The following is a 20,752-nucleotide window of genomic DNA, read 5'->3' on the forward strand; positions in this document are numbered from 1 at the left end:
ACACATCACCACAGTATTTCAGACCTGGTAGCACATATTGATTCAAGCTGCTCTTTTCAGCCTCTAGTGTCAGCAAAAGGACACATAGGAACCCAAAAGCAAAATGAAAACTGATGATAGCAGCCTACACAGATAGCTGCATATGGCCAAGTGCTTGAGATAGCTTACTGTTAAAAATGCCCACAGATGACTTTCTGGAAGCACTCAGTTTTCCACTTATATGCGGTGAAATTATGTATTGAAGTGCTCCCTTCACAGCAGATTCCTTGGATGTTATCTGGGCAACCTTTGGGAATCACATTTTCTAGGATAAGGGAATCTATCCTTAAGATAATACATAAATGTCACTATAAAACTCTGTCAAGCCACATCATATAGGCAAGTTTTTTGTTTCCATAATGCTGGAATGGCTACTGTTGGAGTGTATTCCATGTGTTGTGTATATGTGTAATTAGTGTTTTAAAAATAATGGTTTAATTGGATTAATGGTTTAATGCTTTTAAAAACTTTTGTGCTGGATACTGTTTTAGCTATTTTTGTTTTGTTTGTCCAGGCAGGAGATGCAATTAGGCTTCAGATGCAAATTACCATTAATACATCTCTCAGGGAGGGAAGTTTTCCATTTTGTTTAAAAGAAGTGGTGGTTCGACCACTTCTTAAAAAGCTCTCCCTGGGTCCCGTGGACTGAAACAACTATAGACCAGTTTCAAATCTGTCTTTTCTTGGCAAGGGGATCAAGAGGATAGTTGTCTTCTAATTCCAGGCAGTCTTGGATGACACAAATTTGTTAAGGAAAATGCAACATGGGATATACAGTAGAAGAAATAAAACATGTATGTGAGAGTCACAGTGACTAAGCAAAAGCAATTAAGAAGCCACACAGGTGAAAAAGCTAATGTAATTTAGAAGACTTGAATGTCAAGGACAAAGTTGTAGAATGTTCAATTGGAAACACCTGAGATTCATTAAGTGTACAAGGTGAAATGATGAAATTCTTAAGTATGGGTGGAACTATGAGAACCAATCAAAATGGATGTACACGCCCACTGGGTGGAAACTGACTAGTGGGTGGTGTTTAACAATGGCTATAATAATTGCTATGTTTGCCAATGTATTTTGTGGGTAGTTGTAGTGTTATGGGTAGTTTGGAGTATTGGAGATTGTGATTTGTGAGGGCATATAGTATTTTGTATATAGTAGAATAAAGTAGATCTTTTATATGAGACTACTGAGTTGTCTGGTGTCTTGAGTGAAGATACAAGAGCCAGCAGGATCCTGGAGAAGTTTGGTGACTTCTGAGGAAGAAGAGTGAGAAGGCTCTGCTGCTTTGGAGAAAAGCACTAACCACTGATCAAAGCTGGTCAGCTCTGCTGCATAACAAGGTGGAGAGTTAGAGCCAGAGGTGAAGAGCTACAACTCCCATCATCCCTGACAAAATTATGTAGACCCATTTCAGATAAGCTGCAGAGCAGGATACAGAGTTGAGACTGAAATGGTCACCTTAGTAGATGATTGTCACCTGCATTGACAGGGAGAGTATGTCCCTGTTGGTGCTTTTCTTACAGACCCTCCACTGGCTGCCAGCATGTTTCTGGGCAAAATTTGAAGTGCCAGTAATGTTTTGCAAAGCCTCACATGTTTTGGGTCCAGATTATCTGAATGACCATACCCTCCCATATGTTTGGGTATTGAAATCTTCAGGGGAGGCTCTTCTCTTATTTCCTGCACCCTCTATTAATACTCCTGGTGGGAATGAGAGGGAAGGCCTTCTTCAGACCCCCTTTCCAGAGAGACTAGATCAGCCCATTCCATGTGCCCTACCAGCAGCAGGTGAAGACTTTTTTGTTTGTCTCAAAAAGACTTTGGAAAGTGACTTTGTTAAAAAACAGAGAATGCACTGTTTACAATATGTGATAGTGTCTTTTGCTTTTTAATGGTTATGTTTTTCAATTTTTCTAATTTTACTATACAGTCAGCCCATGCCACACACAGGCTTCCCTTATGTGGCTTTCAGATTAGCTGAATTTGTGGTATGATTTAATGAATGGTGCGTGTACCGCAACATAAGCACATACCCCATTGTTTTACTGGAGCACAGGCATATGCAGTTTTCCCCTTACATGGAGGTGGGTGGGTCCAGAACAAATCCCTCACGTAAGAGAAGGGCGGACTGTAGTTTAATTTTACAGTCTGCCCTTCCTTTATGCCAGGGATCCATTCCGGACTCCCCTGCGTAAAGGGAATTCCGCCTATGCTTGAGCCCGATTCAAATGAATAGGGCTTGTGCACGCGATGGCGTGGTGGTGCCGGGAGTGGTGGTGCGGTGGTGCGGGTGTGCGATGGGCGCACCCCATTATCCCTTCTGGGACGTGCCGCCCCTTCTCCCAGCGCAGCTTTCAGCGTATGCAGCGTATGCAAAGCGCACCTGTGTACAACACAGGTGCACTGTATTTTATCTTTTACATCTGTTTAGTTATGTGAGCTTTTATTGTATCTGTTTTTAACTGTCTTGAGTCCAGAGCTAGAATAAAAAGAGTAAATGAATAGATGTAAATCAGCAATAACAATAGCAGCAGCAGCAGCAACAACAACAACACACATACATAACAAAGAAAGAGCACCCACAAGTTAATAACTACTTCAAGCAGTTAAGATGCTGACTCTGTTGACTGCAAGATTGGCAGGTTGGCAGTTTGAGGCCCAGGTGCTGCATGATGGGGTGAGCTCCCATTACTAGCCCTAGCTTCTACCAACCTAGCAGTTTGAAAGCATGCGAATACAAATAGATAATTAGGTACCACTTTGGTGGGAAAATAACAGTGTTCTGTCCAGTCATACTGGCCACATTATCACAGACTAGTCTTTGACAACACTGGCTTAGTAATGGAAATGAGCATCGCCCCCTACAGTTGGACATGACTTGACAACCTTGTCAAAGGGGAATATTCTGGCAGGCCTATCCAATGGATCTCCTCTAATCTGATTTTGAACATCTGAATATGATGACTCAATTCTTATGACTGTGAGCAATACTGTAACAACTCTTCCCCTTTTTATTCTTGATTGATGCATTTTGTATGTATTTTATGATGTTTTTACTATTGTAATCCCACTTTGATCCGAAGGGAGAAGCGGGAGATATAAATAAAATTTATTATTATTATTACCTTTCCCTTACCTTTTCAGCAAAATACCTTCAAATCCAAAAGTACTGCCTGAATAAAAAAGGAGGTTTTGCTGATCAGCAGAGGAACAGCAAAAATGGAGTTGGTCTGGCCTCCCTTCCCAGAGCTTGGGAGGAGCCAAGGAAAATCTTATGCTGATACAGTTTGAGTTTTGGACTGTGACTCTGGAGAACAGGGTTTGAATCCCTGCTCAGTCATGGAAATAAATAAGGTCAGTTCTTGGCAGAAAATGCATATGAATTTGGATCAGATAGATAGGGTCAAAAGGAGAAAGGCATGTACAACAGTTGGATTCAATGATCAGTTACCAGATAGTGTTTCCTTGATCAGCCTGCCAATAACCACTTCCTGCCTTTTGTTTTTTTTGTTTTAAAACAGTGTTGTACAATTATATTTATATAAGAACTGGATCGATTCCCATCCATTAGCATAAATAGGCAGAAGGGAAATTTCCTTTTACAGAATTTAGTAACACATTCTTGTTTTACTTAACGGGTATGAACAAATCCAGAAAGGGAAAAAGCTGATGCTAACTTTCCTAAGCTAGTTTACGGTGCAGTAATGGAGTTGACGAATGACTTCCTCACATGAAAAGCACTAATACAAAATATATATTTATTCTTTCTACCAGAGACAGGAACTAATTCATTGAGTTAACTCATTAGGTTGTTGACTCCTTAAACTTTTCTAGTGACATCACCATGACACCGTAGAAGCGGGGTGACACTCGGTTGAGCATCCCTCCCCCCACCATGGCATGGCAGAGAACAAGAGGGCCCAGTGCACCTCGCCTCCCTGCCCAATGCCATTTCACTTGTGAGTAACTCACCACTGGGTAGAGAGAAAGAGGGTGCACCCCTTTTGTCCCCACCCCCAAGAGCCTCCCAAAGCCCCCACAAACACCCCTGTGATGCTGATTTTCTGGAGCAATAAATGGCATGCTCACCATTTTGGTGTATTCTGAAAGAAATATCTTTAAGATAAAACTGAACTATTCATTCATTTTTAAAATTGTATTTATAATACTCTGATAAAACACAATTAAAAAAACCTAAAATACAGTATTTAGATACCATAAATTGTAAAGCAAAGCAATAATACAGTAAAATATAAAGTTTTAAATATAAAAGCAAAACATGGTAAATACAAAGTTACAGAGGAGTTAAATGCAACCCAGACGTAAAACAGGAGTTAAAAACCATTTGTGTGGAGGGACTGTATTTTTCCTTCCTATCTGCTCCTCTTTCTTCAGTTGGTTTAGCTTAATATTTAGTTGAACAGTAGTTTATTTAGTTCAATATTTAGTTGAATAACTAGAATGAAAATGATTTCCCTTGAGAAAGTACCATGTAGTTTCAACTGAAAATTTCATAAATAGCTAATATCTATTTAAATTCTGTATAGCTTGGGTGACAGGTTTTTACTCTCTGCTTTCCCTTTTATCTGAAGAACAGGCCATATGTTTAGAATATTTTTTTTAAAAAAGAAAGCATTTCTTTTAAGATTAATGTAAATATGTCACAGATTTATAAACATGCCTTCTGACTTCATGATTGCATAATCCTTTCTTCAAAGGAAAGTACTGGTAGTTTGTCATTGCAGAAATTAGTGGTATAGCATACTGAAGACATTGAACACTTCCAACTTTGCCAAGAAGTTATTATTGTTCCCTTGTAATGGTCATTTATAAAATAATGCATACTCTTTCAGTTGGGCAGTTATTAGAAATTCTACTTGTTCTGATGGATTACATGTAATTGTTCCCTTTATGGAGCCTTCATAAGGTTTTGTGGACTGCAAAGTAATTTTTGGAAATGAGGGTTTGTAATTTCGTACGCTAAATTGCGAACTAGTTAGCAGAGGTAACATGTTTTCTAATATTAAATTACTCTTTTATAAATAAGCCAATATCCAAAAGGAACATTGAAACTGCAGTGAGGTTTTACTAGTCTCTCTTCTTACACCTCCCCTTGAAGACTTAAACCCTCCTGACATTTGTGGGCAGGTTCCTCTGGAATAAATGCAGCAGAATATGATGGAAATGTAGCTTGAAGAGAACATATATTTGTTCCTTCAAGTATTTGTTAGCTGTCTTTTGGAGTTAAGGCCACTAAAACTTTCAGTAGTTCACAAATACAATCTTTTGTAATTGAGAAGTAATGTTCTGATACACTATGGCACGGGACAGATGGTCCCAAAGCGCCATGCCACTGCCAATTCTAGGGTTAGGGACCGCGCACCAACCACACGGTCCCTAACCATAGTATGTGCAGACGGCGTTTTGATGGTGGCCTCCTGTCCACACGGGGGCCACCATCTTTATGTAAGCAACATGTAGCACATGCAAGTCGCTGCATGTTACTTACATAATGTGAAGTCTGCCCGATGGTATAAAAACCGGGTTCTTTTTATTCCGGATGGACGCTGCACAGTTTGGCGGCTGCAGCGTCCCTCTGGAGGGAATAGGCCTCCAGCAGGCCGCCCTTTTGGGGCAGTCTGTCCCACGTCTATGATAGCCATCCAGGTATTCAGCTTTCCATGATCACTCAAGCTACAAAAGGCTTGAAATTTTCAGCTGCTAATAGCCACACCCTTCACAGATGCATAATTTAATCATATGGGTATGATATTGTGTTTTATCATGTGGTTAATTCATTTTAATCAGCTATCTTAGAGGTTCTTATTGTTAGCTGGCCTTGTATTAGCCCTGACTCATGGTGACCCTGTGGATAAGTCATTTCCAAGTACCCTATTCTCCGCTTCGCTGCTTAAGTCCTGTAGATTTAGGCCCACGACTTCCCTAATTGAGTCTAGCTATCTGGTGTGTGGTCTTCCTCTCTTTCTACTGCCTTCCACCTGCAAGCATTAATCTCTTTTCGAGTGAGTCCTGCCTTCTCATGATGTGGAAAACGTATGATAGCCTCAGTTTCATCATCATCATCATCTTGGCTTCCAGGGGGATTTCTGATTTCATCTGTTCAAGGACCTATTTGTTTGTCTTTTTGGCTGTCCATGGTATCCTCGACACTCTTCTCCAGCACCACATCTGAAATGAGTTGTTTTTTCCCTATCCACCTATTTCACTGTCCAGTTCTCACATATGTATATTGTGATGGATGATTCTGATTGTAGTGCTCAATTGTATGCCCTTACTCTTTAGTATCTCACCTAGTTCTTTCATAGCTGCCCTGACTGTTCCTAGTCTTCTTGTTTCTTGGCTAGTCATTTAATATTAGAAAACATCTTGGCTAGATCCTAGTTATGGGAACTTTTTAACTATTTCAGTTTCTTCATTTCTAGGTTGAATTTGAGTATTTCTTCTGTGGTCCTTATTTTTGTTTTTTATATTCAGCATTAAACCTGTCTTTACACTCTCATCTTAGACCTTCTTTAGTAATTATTCCAAGTCTGTGATGTTTTTCGCTAGTAATATGGTGTCTCCTCATATCTATGATTGTTGATGTTCCTTCCTCCTGTCTTTACTCCTCCTTGTTTTGAGTCTAAACCTGTTATTCTTAGGATGTTTTCTGCATACAAGTTGAACAAGTAAGGTGATAGAATGAATCCTTGCCTGACCCCTTTGCCAAATGGGAACCAGTCTGTTTCTCCAAATTCTTCCTGATGGTACCCTCTTGCCCTGAGTACAGATTTCTCATCAAAACGATCAAATGTAGTGGCAGTCCAATAACCTCTTGGAGTGTTGGGCCTAAATCCTAGATTTCTTCACTGAAATTAACAGATGGAGTCTATGCAATACGTTGTGATTCTTCTTTACAGCTACTCAACTGACAACACTTATCATTGTGTGGAATGATACCACTTGGAAAATGAGTTAAAGTCATCAAGGTCCAACCCCTGCTCATTGCAAGGATAGCTACAGAGAAAACATTCCTCCTGTACATATCCCGGCTGTAAAAGATTTTGGTTTTGTAGTTTTGTAACTTGACCTTTGCCTCATTAGCCCCATATTTAATTCAGTTATTAAACCAGGTCTGTTATCTTCCTTCAAGGAGAATTTGTTCCTCTACTCCAAAGAGGCATGCAAGTTGAGCATGTGCCTAACAAACATGACCAAGTACAGGATAAATAGGCTCAAAATTGTACTATAAAAATGTTGTACTACCATTAGAACAAATGATTTGGTGGACATTCTCCTTAAGCAAACAAAAACAGTGATGTCCTCACACATACAATTAAGATTGAGAAGCCAGCTGAGCGGTCAGCCAGTAAAATCTATGGGGTAAGAAAATGTGTTAAAAGGTCTGTCAAACTGTTGGAGTCACTTGTGAACCATTAAATTCTATCAAAATAAGCAGTTTGTTATCCTTTCTTCTTTAGAATCAACTAAGACCATCCTGAAACCTATGGCTCCTATCTTGCCAGGTCTCTGATCAATTGGCTGAGCTATTCCCAGAATGAAATGATTCCCTTCTCTGTGCACTTCACATTTCTTGTTACAGTGGCGGAATGGAATCTATCTCTCTTGCCCTTAACATGAAATTTAGTTACAGTTTTAAATTGTGTAAGAGTAGATGTTATATTCCTGTGCCTCTGTTTTAGGTCATTGGTTTTCAGTTTCACAGTTGAAACTAGAGGGTTTTACAAATAGTGACTTTTATCTACAGTGGAGAAAGTTGTGGTATTCTGAGCTTTGAATCTAAATAAATCTGACCATATCTCTCCGCCTCTACTGCCAAGATCCTGGTCCATGCCCTAGTGATCTCACGACTTGATTACTGTAACGTCCTCCTGGCTGGGCTTCCTCTTTCTCACCTCTGTCCTTTAATCTCTGTCCAGTATTCAGCTGCACGCATTATCACATCTGCCCACCGCTCTGACCACATCTCTCCTGTGTTGGCATCCCTTCACTGTCTCCCCCTCCCTTTCCGTATTCAGTACAAGCTCCTGCTGTCGACGTTTAAAGCCCTCCATGGGCTGGCCCCTCCTTACTTATCAGACCTTCTTTCTCCTCACCTTCCCACCAGGGCCCTCCGTTCTGGTAGTCAAGGTCTACTGTCCCAGCCCAGGATTTCCTCTGCCCCATCTCGGATTTGCCCCTTTTCACTCGCTGCCCCTTACTCCTGGAACCTTCTTCCCCCACAAGCAAGAGCCATCACTTCTTTAACTAGCTTCAAAACAGAGTTGAAGACCATCCTGTTCAGAGAAGCGTTCCCAGGCATTGCATAATTGTCACTTGCTATTTGATGTTCTTTTGATGCCTGTTTTATCGAACCATTTCCTGTATTGCTATGTACTTTATATGTATTAGCCTACTAGCCCCACCACCTTTTCCTTCTCTTTTTATGTCATGTCTTTTTAGATTGTAAGCCTGAGGGCAGGGAACCGTCTAATTAAAAAGATTGTATGTACAGCGCTGTGTAAATTTACAGCGCTTTATAAATAAAGGTTAATAATAATAATAATAATAATAATAATAATAATAAAGTGTACATGTATGACACACTAGCCCTGCAGAAGCCTGCAATTTGATATGATGTACATAAATCCAGCATACTGGAATTTTTAAGTGTTCATTTTTAATTTCATGCTTCTAACTTTTTTGATTGCCTACATATATATCTGAAATTATTTGGGAATGGATGGTGCATCCTCGTGGTCTAGCAAAGGGGGAAGAACTAAGCAGAGCACGAATTCAGGCTCCTAATACCACAGTGGTTAGAAGCAGAACAAATTGCACGAAATCAGAGAAATGCTAACACTAGAGGACTTCTTGACTCAGGATCTGGTTTACTTTGGTGGAAAAAGTTTATGGATTTTAAAACACAGCATTCACCATCCCGGGCCATAACATTTTTATGAGTCAGGTCTTGACCTCAACATTTAAACTCCAGAGAAGTCAAGATTACATGGAATATATAACTATAGACTTATTGGCAAACCTAACATGAATCTTACTCATTCATACAGTCTTGTGTGATTAACAATTGTCTGCTAGGACTGGCTAGTTATCAGGCAAAAGTTGCTGACAGGGAAGGGGGCTGTGTAATGTGCCTGCACAGGAGTGTGGATACATGTTTCCTGAAGATGTTGATGGGTGAGATGGGTGAGGTCTTGCATGCTTGCTTCGTTTGCCCTTCAATGCTTTGGATCACCTGCAGAAGATTCTGGTTAGTGTTAATTAATGAAATGTAGGAAAGAACATCAACAATCTTAGGTATGCAGACAAAGCCATATTACTAGTGAAAAACATCACAGACTTGGAACAATTACTGAGGAACTTCAAGGAAGAAAGTGCAAAAGTAGGCTTAATACTGAACATAAAAAGAAACAAAAATAATGACCACACAAGAAATACATAAGTTCAACCTAGACAATAAGGAAATAGAAATAGTTAGAGTTCCTGTACCTAGGATCAAACATTGATCAGAAAGGTGACTGTAGCCAAGAAATAAGAAGGCTAGGAATGACAAGGACAGCTATGAAAGAAATGGACAAGATCATAAAGAGTAAAGGTATACAACTGAGCACTAAAGTTAGAATCGTCCAAATCATTGTATTCCCCAGCCCCATATAAAGATGTGAGAGATGGACAGTGAAAAAAGTGGAAAAGAAGAAAATCAACTCATTTGAGATGTGATGCTAGAGAAGAGTGCTGAGAATACTGTGGAGAGCCAAAATGACAAACAAATGAGTTCTTGAACAGAACAAGCCTGAAATCTTCCTGGAAACCAAGATGGTCACATTGAGGCAATTGTACTTTGGCTGTAACATGAGAAGACACAACTCATTAGAAAAGACAATAATTCTAGAAAAAGTAGATGGTAGTAGAAAGAGGTGAGGGCTGTACATCAGATGGATGGACTCAATCAGGAAGGACACAAGACTGAGTTTGCAGACCTGAGCATATCAGTGGAGTTCATGGGTCTTGGAGATGGCACCATGGGTTGGGATCAACTAGAGGTCGGTTAACAACAACAGCTCCATTATGTCTTATCTGTACATTGGAGGCAGTTATAAAAGCACCAGGAGCAGCACTTCACGAAATGAAAAAAAAAATATTTTAGTAGTTAATGAACTGATGTGGAAGTGGAAAGACTGGAAGGCAATCTAAAAAGGAGTAACTGTGAACAATTGTAGGGAGAAATGGCGGTTGATGATCCAGGTGTAAGGAAGAGTGTGGCAAATGAGGCAACAAAGGGGAGTGACAGGCAGTGGCTTGAAGGAAATTTTGTTCAGCAGGAGTGATGGACATGAAAGCAGTATATAAATATGTAGTATAGAGAACAATGATAGCCTACGCACTTTAAAAGTTTGAACTGAAGAAAACAAAAACTGGACAGTGAATGGCAGTAGAGAACGGTCTTAAGTGTGGCTTAAAAATTAAATGGGGGCAGAAATAGTGCATGAGAGGGGGAAATAGGTTAATGAGGGAAAGTATTTTTATTATTATTATTATTATTAACTTTTAAAAATATATAAATATATTTAAAAATGGTAGAAACATGTACATATATTATACAATAATAATGTTGCTATCCATGTATTTATATATGTGTATATATATGACAGACTTCCTTGTTGTTTTCTCATGAGCCAAGGGATATTTGTTTCCTTTAAATGTACCTTACATTGAATTCTGATGCTTTTAAATTACACCCTCCATGTGTATATGATTTCTTGTCTATCACAATCTTTGTCTGCTAAAATAGCTTTTCATAATCATCTCCTTTGTTCTCAAAAGATCCTTGGCTAAACAAATACTTAATCTTCCCATAGAACCAACATTCATACAAAAAATATATAACTAATTTGTATGATTATTTCTTCTTTTTCTTTTGGTTTCAATTTAAATTAAAGTCATATATAAGCTTATACATGATCTATTATTTTAATAAACTCCTTAATATATAAACTTAAATCAATGCCTTATTTGATATTTTTCTATGTTTTTAAGTTTACAGTATACAGTATAGTAACAATATGCTTAAATTTATTTTATTTACTTTGTTTCATCTTGTAAAATATCCTCAAATGGACTCCATTCTCTTTCTATTTTAAGAGTTGGTTTTAAGAGAAACAGTTTGTGAGAGGAACAAAAACAGGTTAATGAGGGAAGGTATTTTTGAGCAGCATCTTGGGATATAAAAGAAAACCTTGTAGATGAATACAATGAAAGAGGAGAAGAAAATGTAGAATGGGGAATGAAAGAGGCTGTCAACCATTGGAATAGGTAGAAATTTGTCTGGGTCTTGATTCATTTTCTTCCTGAACAATGGAAATGTTTTCTCTAATAGAAGAGAATGGGACAGGCACTGAAGAGAACTGCTAGGATAACAATTCATGATGAGCTTGAGTTATTTTGTGTTACCAATTACAGTTTCAAAGAAAAATTGTGCATAGTTACTAGTGCATCACTGTACTGGCTTCATTATCTCAGTTTAAAATTGGATGATGTCTTAAGAAGGTACACACACCTTCATGGGGTGACACATTATGGTAGACCTTTTGGACCATACAAAGGGGGATTTCCCCCCTCTTTCTTTCAAGGTGACCAGTGAATCTAGATCCCAGGCTTGGATAGCTAAAAGGATTGACAAATCAGACCATCTTAGAAATTGTTTCAAAAGCACCATGGTGTTATCTTTTGCTTTCTAAAACAAAGTTAGGAAAGTAAGGGTCTATAATTAATGGATCTACCACACTTAAATCTTGTGAAATTGACTTGTTGAGAGCATTCATATTTCCCTCCTGGTTTTGATTTGCTCTCAGAACAGTAAGTTGGCCTTTCACAGAATTCTTTGTTTATATGTTGTTTCTAATTAAGTTGCAGTTTCTTTATTAAAATGACTGTGAAGAAAAAAAGTTATGTTGGTAAATACTGAATGCATTCATTCCAAATTTAACAGCTCATATTGTAATTGGAAAATGAGAAACCCCTGTGGGTGCCACACGCAGCTTTTTGAGCTTGCCAGTTACATCAATACTATTATAAACAACAAGAACATTAATAGTAGTCAGCAATGAAACCCAGGAAGCTCTTGCTTTTTTATGTTACAATTTTTAACATAAAGTAAAATATGAACCTAAAATACAACATAAAAATATGCTTTCCCTGGTGCACCTTGAAATGTGTTTGTGTATCTTTTACCATATATACTTGCCTATAAGTTGAAAAATGCCAAAAAAATTGACCCCAAAAACCTGGGTTGACATATATGGGTCAATATGGTAATAATTAAAAAAACATATTGTGGTTACTTTAGGATTTCTCTCCTATGGTGGTGGTGGTGGGGGGGGGGCAGAGGGGTCCTTAAAGAAATGCTGAACTCCCAAATGAACTACAGCAAGAACAAGGAAATCCCAAAAGTCACCCCCACTCTCTCTGTCTTGGCAGGAAAATTCCCCAAACCTGCTGCTGTTGGTGCTTTTTTTTTTTTTTTACAGGAGGCTCTCCCCAGATGGACTCTAGCATGGGATTTGGGAAGAAGAGTGGGAGAAGTATTGTACAGTGGACCCTTGGTATTCACTGGGGGATACTAAAATTTATAGATGCTCATGTCCCGTTATACTCATTGGTGTAGTATAATGGTGTCTCTTATATATAATGACAAAATCAAAATTTCCTTTTGGGAATTTTTATTTGAATATTTTCAAGCTGTGGATGGTTAAACCCATGGGTACAGAATCCGTGGATACGGAGGGCCAACTGTGTATCTTTTGCTTATGTTTTTGTTAATTCTGTTTCAGAAGGGATAAAATCAATAAATTATTTTTGATTATGGGTATTATTGGAGAGGTGAAGACTTGCAAGTTGATTTCTTTGTTAATTATTATTTGGGTATTAAAAATCTATTTAATTAGGAATGTTGTTGTTTTCTCCTCTTAAAATTTCATTTCAAGCATGTATGCTTAGCCTAGCACCTGCCAAGAATCAATCTATGTATAATTAATAATAATAATCTACAGAATCTAGATGGCGAGGGCATCTGACAGTCCAGCTGTATATCCTAACAGAGATGGCTTTTCCTGCTGTTCCCTGTACCATTGCGATGCTTCACTCAGTGCAAATGAAACCTTTCTGCCAGTAGTTATCAACAGGATTTCAGTCAAAGATGCCAAAGACTAAAAAAATTCAACATTTCACTAAAACTGATCTTATCTGTTTTGTGACACCGAGGAAAAGTAGGAATGAAGATAGTTGTCATCTAGAGTATGTTTACCACTTCATATTGCTGACACTATATTGGATTTAATAAAAAAAAAGTTCTGGCCTGCATAAAGAATAGAGGCCATAGCACTCATTTTGAATTACATTATTTTCTACCTTCACAGGGATTCAACTGCACCCTGACAGTAAAGGTCAGTGTGTGTGGAGTTGGGTGTCACAAGGTGAGAGGGCTGGTTACGAGAATTGTTCCCTAATGTGGAGTTTTTGCTTTCTCTCTGATAAGTCTCCTATGTGTCCTATATTATGGGAGATAGTCCTCTATTTGAAGGAATGTCTGAGGAGAATCCTTTGTTTGAAGGGATCCATTATTTGGAGAACTGACCTGCTGCCTTTTGACAAACCCATAAAGAATGAGGAGAAGGGAGCTCAGGGGTTTTTCATTAACATGACAGTATCTGTACTGCAGACTGACCAACAGGTATATCTGTCATCTACTGACAAGACTTTCCTGTCATGATGAGGTATTATATATCTTGTTTAAACTGCTTTCTTGGAGCCTGCCTTCCATGGACAGAAAGAAGGCTCCGTTCATGGAAGGTGCCTCCTTCTGAATTTCAACAATTTCTGTTCTCACTGTATACTAGCTCACCATGTTAATTTATTTAGGGTGAGGTGTGAGATTAGGATGATCTTTTCGATCAATTTTAGTGATTATTTTGGTAATTTAGGGGCAATACAAACCGGCACTTTGTGCTGGCCTGCGTGCGCGGTAGGGTTGAAGTAGGGCAGAGTGTCCACATGCTCCAAGCCCTACTTCCTCAGCCAGGGTGCCATCATGGCATGCGCCTCTCCAGATGGGCACACCATGATGAAGTCTCTTGAGCACAGTGCTGGGTGGAAGGGGCATCATCATGGCATGCGAGGGCACTGTAGTGCCCTGTCCGGGTTGCAAAAAGAACCCACTGGTCTGGTTGCTACGGCCTCCATCCGGACCTCAAAGTGGCGGCATTTAGCCGCCCGTCTGTAGAGGACCTTATTTTTTTTTAAAAAAAAAATAAGACTGGCAATTACAACTCACTAATACATGATGAATTTGTGACTTATAAATAACAATATTCATAAGTACACGGGCACATTATACGCTGCTTTCAGCACATGTTGAATGTAGTGCTGCTTCTTCCGGCACCTTGCGCCGGAAGAAACAATGGCGCATGTGCATCATTGCTGCTGCACACCGCCACAAGAACAAGCCCCATTACTTGTATAAGCATACATGTTTTTGTTTTATGTGGAGGGGTCCGGAACAGATCCCTGCGTAAAACAAGAGTGCATTGTATAGTAGTAACAAACAGATAACTACATTTTGAGTAATGTTTCCAGGCCCTGTGAAGTTTAGTCTTTGCTGAGCATCTGCAGGTAGAGATGAGTAAATTCTTTCTGAGACCCTGAACAACCCTTGCCATGGAGTGTAAGCCAGACTCACCATAAGGCAGCTTCCTAAAACACCCTCCTTTCCACATTGTACTCTGTCCACCAGGCAGCCATCTCACCTACATTCATGCCTGCTTTGTCATCTAAAGCTGAGGGCATATAGTCTTCCTAATTTGCCAAGGACTGGGTAAGTCTCCTTGAGGCATTACAAACCGCCGCTTTGCAGTGGTCTCCCAGCGCTGCTGTTTGCTCTGCAAGGGAGCCGCCGCAGCCAAACCGTGCGGCTCCCTTGCGGAGCAAAAAAGAAGCTCCAAAATGGAGCTTCTTCTGGCGTCGCGTTCATGATGCCGCAAAGCGCCAATGGCGCACTCGCGACATCATTAGCGCCGCGCGAACGCACAGCATCCGTTACGTCAAGATGGCGGCAGCCGTGTGGAACGGTCGTCGCCATTTGTTACGGACAGAGTCCGTAACAGGAAGAGGGGCGTCTGGAAGAGACGCCCCTTTTTTAAACTGGGATGTCCTGAGGACGTCCCAAGTGGCGGTTTGTAACCCGCCCTTGTTAATAAAATTGTGCTGCTTGTGAAATTTTCCATTCACAGCTGTCGGCCAGCTTTGCCTTGTTTAGTGCATCAAATGGCTTATAGGCTTTATTGTACCCTGTTTACTTGCCTACCATCCTCCCTCTCCCCCCTCTATACATTTTAATTAGCAATTGATGATAGTTGGTGAAGTTTGATCTGATTTTGCCCTTTTGCGTGTCTGACTTTTGTTCCAATAATTGTACTGTTTTGATCATACTATTATCTCAGTATTTATATTTTATTGTATTTTATACTGGTCAGTGACCGAATAAACTATTGATGATGATATAATTTTAATAGTATGAGGGATATATGAGGACAGAATAAATCATATCTCTGCAAACATGAGGAAGGTAGCTAAACTGCACACCTATTCCATACATATTTTCCAGTAATGCTGCCCTGCCATTTCATGGAAGAGAAGAAGTTATTACTATCTGTATTACCTTTCTCTTTTCTGTGCTTTTGAGTGACTGTCATGCAAGCCATATGCCAAGCTTCAGAAACTCCTTTTTTTGGTAGCAGCATCTGGCATCTTGGCACAATCCAAAGACCTTTCAGGCTATTCTGGCAGTAAATGTCTGTGGATCTGTTGCCTTTCTGGACGGACTGGCTTCTCCAGCCTCTCTTATGTGACTCCCCCACCCTCCTTAGCCAGAAAAGTAAGAATGCAGAATTCAGTAATTAGAAATATAATAAAGGTCCTTGGTTCAAGTTAGCCCTTTTATTAACAGTTATGCTGTGTTAATAGGAACCAGAGTTTTTGCTTCTTGTTTTATAAGCTACACTTTAGGAAATGATAACTAGAGAGTTCAGTATTGTTTTTTTGAGGAGACAGTCTGACCCTGGCACCAAAATGAAACTGTCAGTGGCTCTTTTAGTAGCTATTACCACTGAAGGACAGACATTTTGTGTCATCTAGTCCTTTTTTCATCTTCCTGTTCAGTGATACGATTAAAAGAAAGAAAGATTACCAACAGAAGTGTATTGCCACACTGTCCTTACGTGTTTTCCAGTAATGTTTCAACACGGTTATTGCTAAACAGGTATTCCCAATTAGTACAGAGGCTTCCCTGAAATTGGGGCAGTCGCTTGCTTTATAGGTGCATGGTTTCTGTCTTGGGTGTAGTTTTTCCAGATACAAAGAAGTGATACAGGAGGCAGCATGAATCTGTTTAAAATGTCCAGTAGTGTGTCATCATAACTCATGAGAAAAGTGCAAATTGAATTGACCGTGAATTGCCATCAAGTAGATTTTCAGTTCTGTTTCCAAGTGATTATCTCTGCACCTCAGAGGGAATGTCTAGTAATTACTCTGAACTTCTGACTTGTATGTTGGGCATATACCTGACAGGATTTTCAAGAGGAAGTCAGAGGTGGCTTAATAATTCCTGTATAAGGAACCCATAAGTCACAGTAGTTAAGGTAACAAATAACTGTTTTTGAGAAGTCCTGCTGACTTGGCCATTCACTTACAGTAAGGGGGTTGGTGTAGTACATGCAAGATGATTATTTGGCATTGTTAGCATTTAGAAAAGCATTTTTGGAAAACATTATGTATTGCCAAGGAGCAAGAGGATACAAAAGGAACTTTGCATGCATGCTTGGATGTACCATGTTGGACTTAGCTAGTTTTTGATTTTTTGCAGGGGTGGGGGATGGGGTGGGAATTCATCAGGAAAGGCTAATTACCGTTAAGTTATTTCATGTTAGGACTCTAGGAGGCAATATTGCAGTGTTTCCCAGATGCTAAAGTTTTTCTTCCTCCCCAACCCTATTTTCGAAGAGCGAACATAGTTTAGAATGGCTTCTGCAAACTGCCCATTATTGTCAGTTCCTGCTTCCCCTGAGAGTCTAGAAAGGCAATGTCAAGCTTCTAACTTTAACATTTATATTGTAGTTGCAACTTAACAGGAAGTTCTAGACCAGAAAAAAATCACAAACTGTAGCTTGCTTGTAGTATAACTTTGACATATCTACTGACCCAGGCCTTGAAACATGTGTTTGGCAACAAATATAATTTGTGCTACTTGCTGAATTGTTCACATGTTATTGTTGTGAACTCCTTGCAGAACCCTTAGGTGGAAAGTAGGGATAAACATGAAATTAAAAATACCGCATCATATATAATTATAGAAGGGCTACCTTTTGAGAACAATTGAGCCAGCTAGGCAGACACAAATATAAAATTGTTTGTTTGACTTTCCTATGTGTTCTTCTGCCTCCCTCTAGAGGGGCATGTAGGTATCTTTGGACACATCCACATTCTGTATATTCGTATTCATATTTGGAGGAATTTAAAAAAGAAACAGTTCCTATATGATCTGTGATGCTGGTGGCATGAAAGACATATAGGCTCTGGAGGGCTTTGTTACATGGGCAAGGAAGTGGCTTATCTGAGGTATAGTTTAGACTAATACAGGGAGTGGTTTTTCCACCAGTGGATATTTAAGGTGCACAGTACAAAGTGTTAAAGCTCTACATGGCTTGGGCCAACTTATCTAAGGGATCGCCTACTTCCGCCCCGTGCCCTCAGGTCCTCTGGGAAGAATATATTGCAACCTGTAAAAACCAGACTGACTGTAACTTTCCAGAGGACCTTTTCTGCAACTGCTCCCAATCTATGAAATCGCCTGCTGGATGAGATCCGTTAAATTACCAATTTAGACACCTTCAAGAAAGCTGTCAAGACAGATCTCTTCCGGCAGGCTTTTCCAGAATAAACTACTCAGCCATGTGGTGATTCCCCCACATATATGTGATGACTCTGCCACTGTTATTGGTTTTTAATAGTTATGTAATTTTAAATCTTATATTGTTTAATCTTTTTAAAGGGGGGATACTTTATATATATGGATGTACTATTTTAACTGTTGTAAGCTGCTTTGATTGTTTTAACGAAAAGCGGGGTATAAATAAAAATTTTATTATTTATTTTATATGTGCATAGGGACAGGGTCTCCAAGATCTCAGCACTGAGTTAAAGTATCATGCCTCATATATCTTACATGCAAAAAACTATTAAAGCAATTAAATGTTTTAAGTTGCTTTTGCTGCTGCAGTCTAACATGGGTGCTTTTCTGGACCTTCATTCATCTGCAGGCTTCATGCCAAGAAGACAAATGAAATACTTTTGTGACTAATATTACTATAAACCTGATGTATCAAATGACCTTACCAGTGTAAAGGTGCAAAGTTATATTGGTTCCCTTTGGTTTTGGCTTTTTGTCAACATGTTAACAATGTATTACTCCATAATAGGAAAGATAAGCATTCACTATCCATTATTCCATGATCCAAAGATCTTACTGCTTTAGCTATTCATGAACATGAATTGTAAAGGTATTAGTTTCAAGAACATGTGTTATTGGAAATAGTGGTCACTTTATATTAATGGATATACCCAGCATCGTTTATATTTCCCATCTTCCTTTTTCTCCCCACCTCTGTTTTTATGTTCTGTAATTTATGTAATTCTACTTCTAAATTCCAATTAAAAAATGATGTCCCCATATATACCTGCCCAAGGATTGAGGGGCAATACAGTGTGGGATGACAGGAAAGAGGGTAAATAGTTTCTACTGATTTTATTCTATGCTGTCTTGAGATTCTTGTGTATAGGATAGGTTATAAATAAATACATGCATACATACATACATGTTGCACATACACTTGGACCTAGGTAGTACAGTTGTTCCTCCACATTCGCTGGGGTTGGAGCACAGGACCCCCGTGAATGTGGGGAAAAAACGCAAATAACAAAAACACTATGTTTATTCTTTAGGAATCTCTAGGTCCCCCAGTGCAGCTCTGTGGTCAACATCTGCCAGATACTGACCATAGAATTGCACTGAAGGAGTTACAAATGCCTAGTGGAGTGTTCTCTCTAGGAATCTCTAGGTCCTTCAATTCGACTTTTGGTTAAAAATGACCATAGAGTTGCACTGGAGAACCTAGATATTCCTAGAGAGAACATTTAAATAAAATCTGTGAATAATCAAATCTGCAAAAGTCAAATTCGCAAATGTGGAGGGACGAGTGTACAGTTTTGTTAGAAACATGGTTTCTAGTTGAGTGGCACCTTACTGTTGACAATTTTGCAGAAATGCCTTTCTGTCTTTTATATCTTGCACTTTGTAAAACCTTTCTGACTGACATTATTGCAATAAACACACTAGCTGAACTGATTTGTTAATCCAACTAGCATTGAAGCAATGGGAAGTTGGTAAGCCCAATGGGACGCCCTGGTGGCGCAGTGGTTGAATTCTTGTACTGCAGCCACTCACTCAAAACCACAAGGTTGCGAGTTCAAGACCAGCAAAAGGGCTCAAGCTCGACTCAGGCTTGCATCCTTCCGAGGTTGCTAAAATGAGTACCCAGACTGTTGGGGGCAAATTAGCTTACAATTGTAAAACGCTTAGACACTGCTTAGGCGGTATGAAGTGGTATATAAATGAAGCTTGTTTTGTTTGTTTAAGTAAATACTTCAATTTGTTCCATTGATTCAATTGATTTAGGCCATTGTTGTTATTTATGTGATTCTGAACCAGCACTTGATCTCAGGTTTTCCTTTCCTAAACCTGGCTCATAGAAATTTGCCAAACTTCCTTTCACTCACTGCTGTATTTTTTCATTGCATTTTGCTTGTTAAAAATAAATAAACAAGGGAGCTAACCTTAGGAATGCTGTTACTGCAAGAGCCTTGGAAACTGTGTTATTCCAAGTGAGACTGTCTGTTTCTCCCAGTAGTATCTAGATGTGGTTTTCAAGGGTTTCATGCAGAAAAAGGCAGAAGATTAATCTGTAACCCAGTTCCATTAGAGTTGGCAGGGACTGGATATGAAATCTTGTCAAGTGAAAGAGGTAAAATCTCTTCTTTCTACAGTACACAGGTCAGCTGATGGACTGGACTTCAGTGACTTTTCCTGCTTCTCTAACTACAGAAGGGCAGTTCAGAGCAGCTTGTGGATTCATGTTTAGGAATGTCTTCCTGTGATCGTTCCAAATGCTGGCAAAAGAAAGTAGATTACAATAGTCTGGGTTACAATAATTTTGATTTTAAAAAAATCACCAGCATTTCCTGATTGAAAGCACAGAATATGAAGAAACACTATTCCCTCTCAAAAAGTCTGAAGCAGGATATTTGCATTCTTCCTCTTAAAAATGTAAAGCAGCCAAAAAACACAGGTGGTCAATTGAATGGAAATAGAACTTCATGGCAGGGAATCTACATAGTTGAACGGTTGGTGGGAATTGGCTCCCTGGGCAGTTCAGGCTGTTCCAGCCATGGTATCACAAGCTTCCAAAAGAAATTTTGTGATGCCAAGGTTTGCATTGCAGGAGCCACACTAGGGAGCCATTTTGTACAAGAAACGTGCCTTTTGTAGCTGTTTTATTGCCAGTGTATCATTGTAATGTTATCA

General features: G+C 39.3%; 1 protein-coding gene across 2 annotated transcripts in view; it reads left to right on the forward strand.

The window, feature by feature from the left end:
- Positions 1-20,752, forward strand: part of PRKCA (protein kinase C alpha) — a 276,666-nt gene that overhangs the window by 163,108 nt on the left and 92,806 nt on the right. The window contains exon 1 of one of the 2 annotated variants that reach the window (XM_089540864.1): positions 3,354-3,396. The exons of the other annotated variant lie outside the window; for it this stretch is intronic. Within the exon in view, the coding sequence (XP_089396990.1) occupies positions 3,382-3,396 (15 nt within the window). The 5' untranslated portion in view covers positions 3,354-3,381. Of the gene's footprint in view, positions 1-3,353; positions 3,397-20,752 lie in introns of those variants that run through there. 2 annotated transcript variants of the gene reach the window in all.

Source organism: Sceloporus occidentalis, unplaced genomic scaffold (assembly GCF_023333645.1).
Source record: "Sceloporus occidentalis isolate IW3139 unplaced genomic scaffold, rSceOcc1.0.p SCAF_1, whole genome shotgun sequence".
NCBI lineage: Eukaryota > Metazoa > Chordata > Lepidosauria > Squamata > Phrynosomatidae > Sceloporus > Sceloporus occidentalis.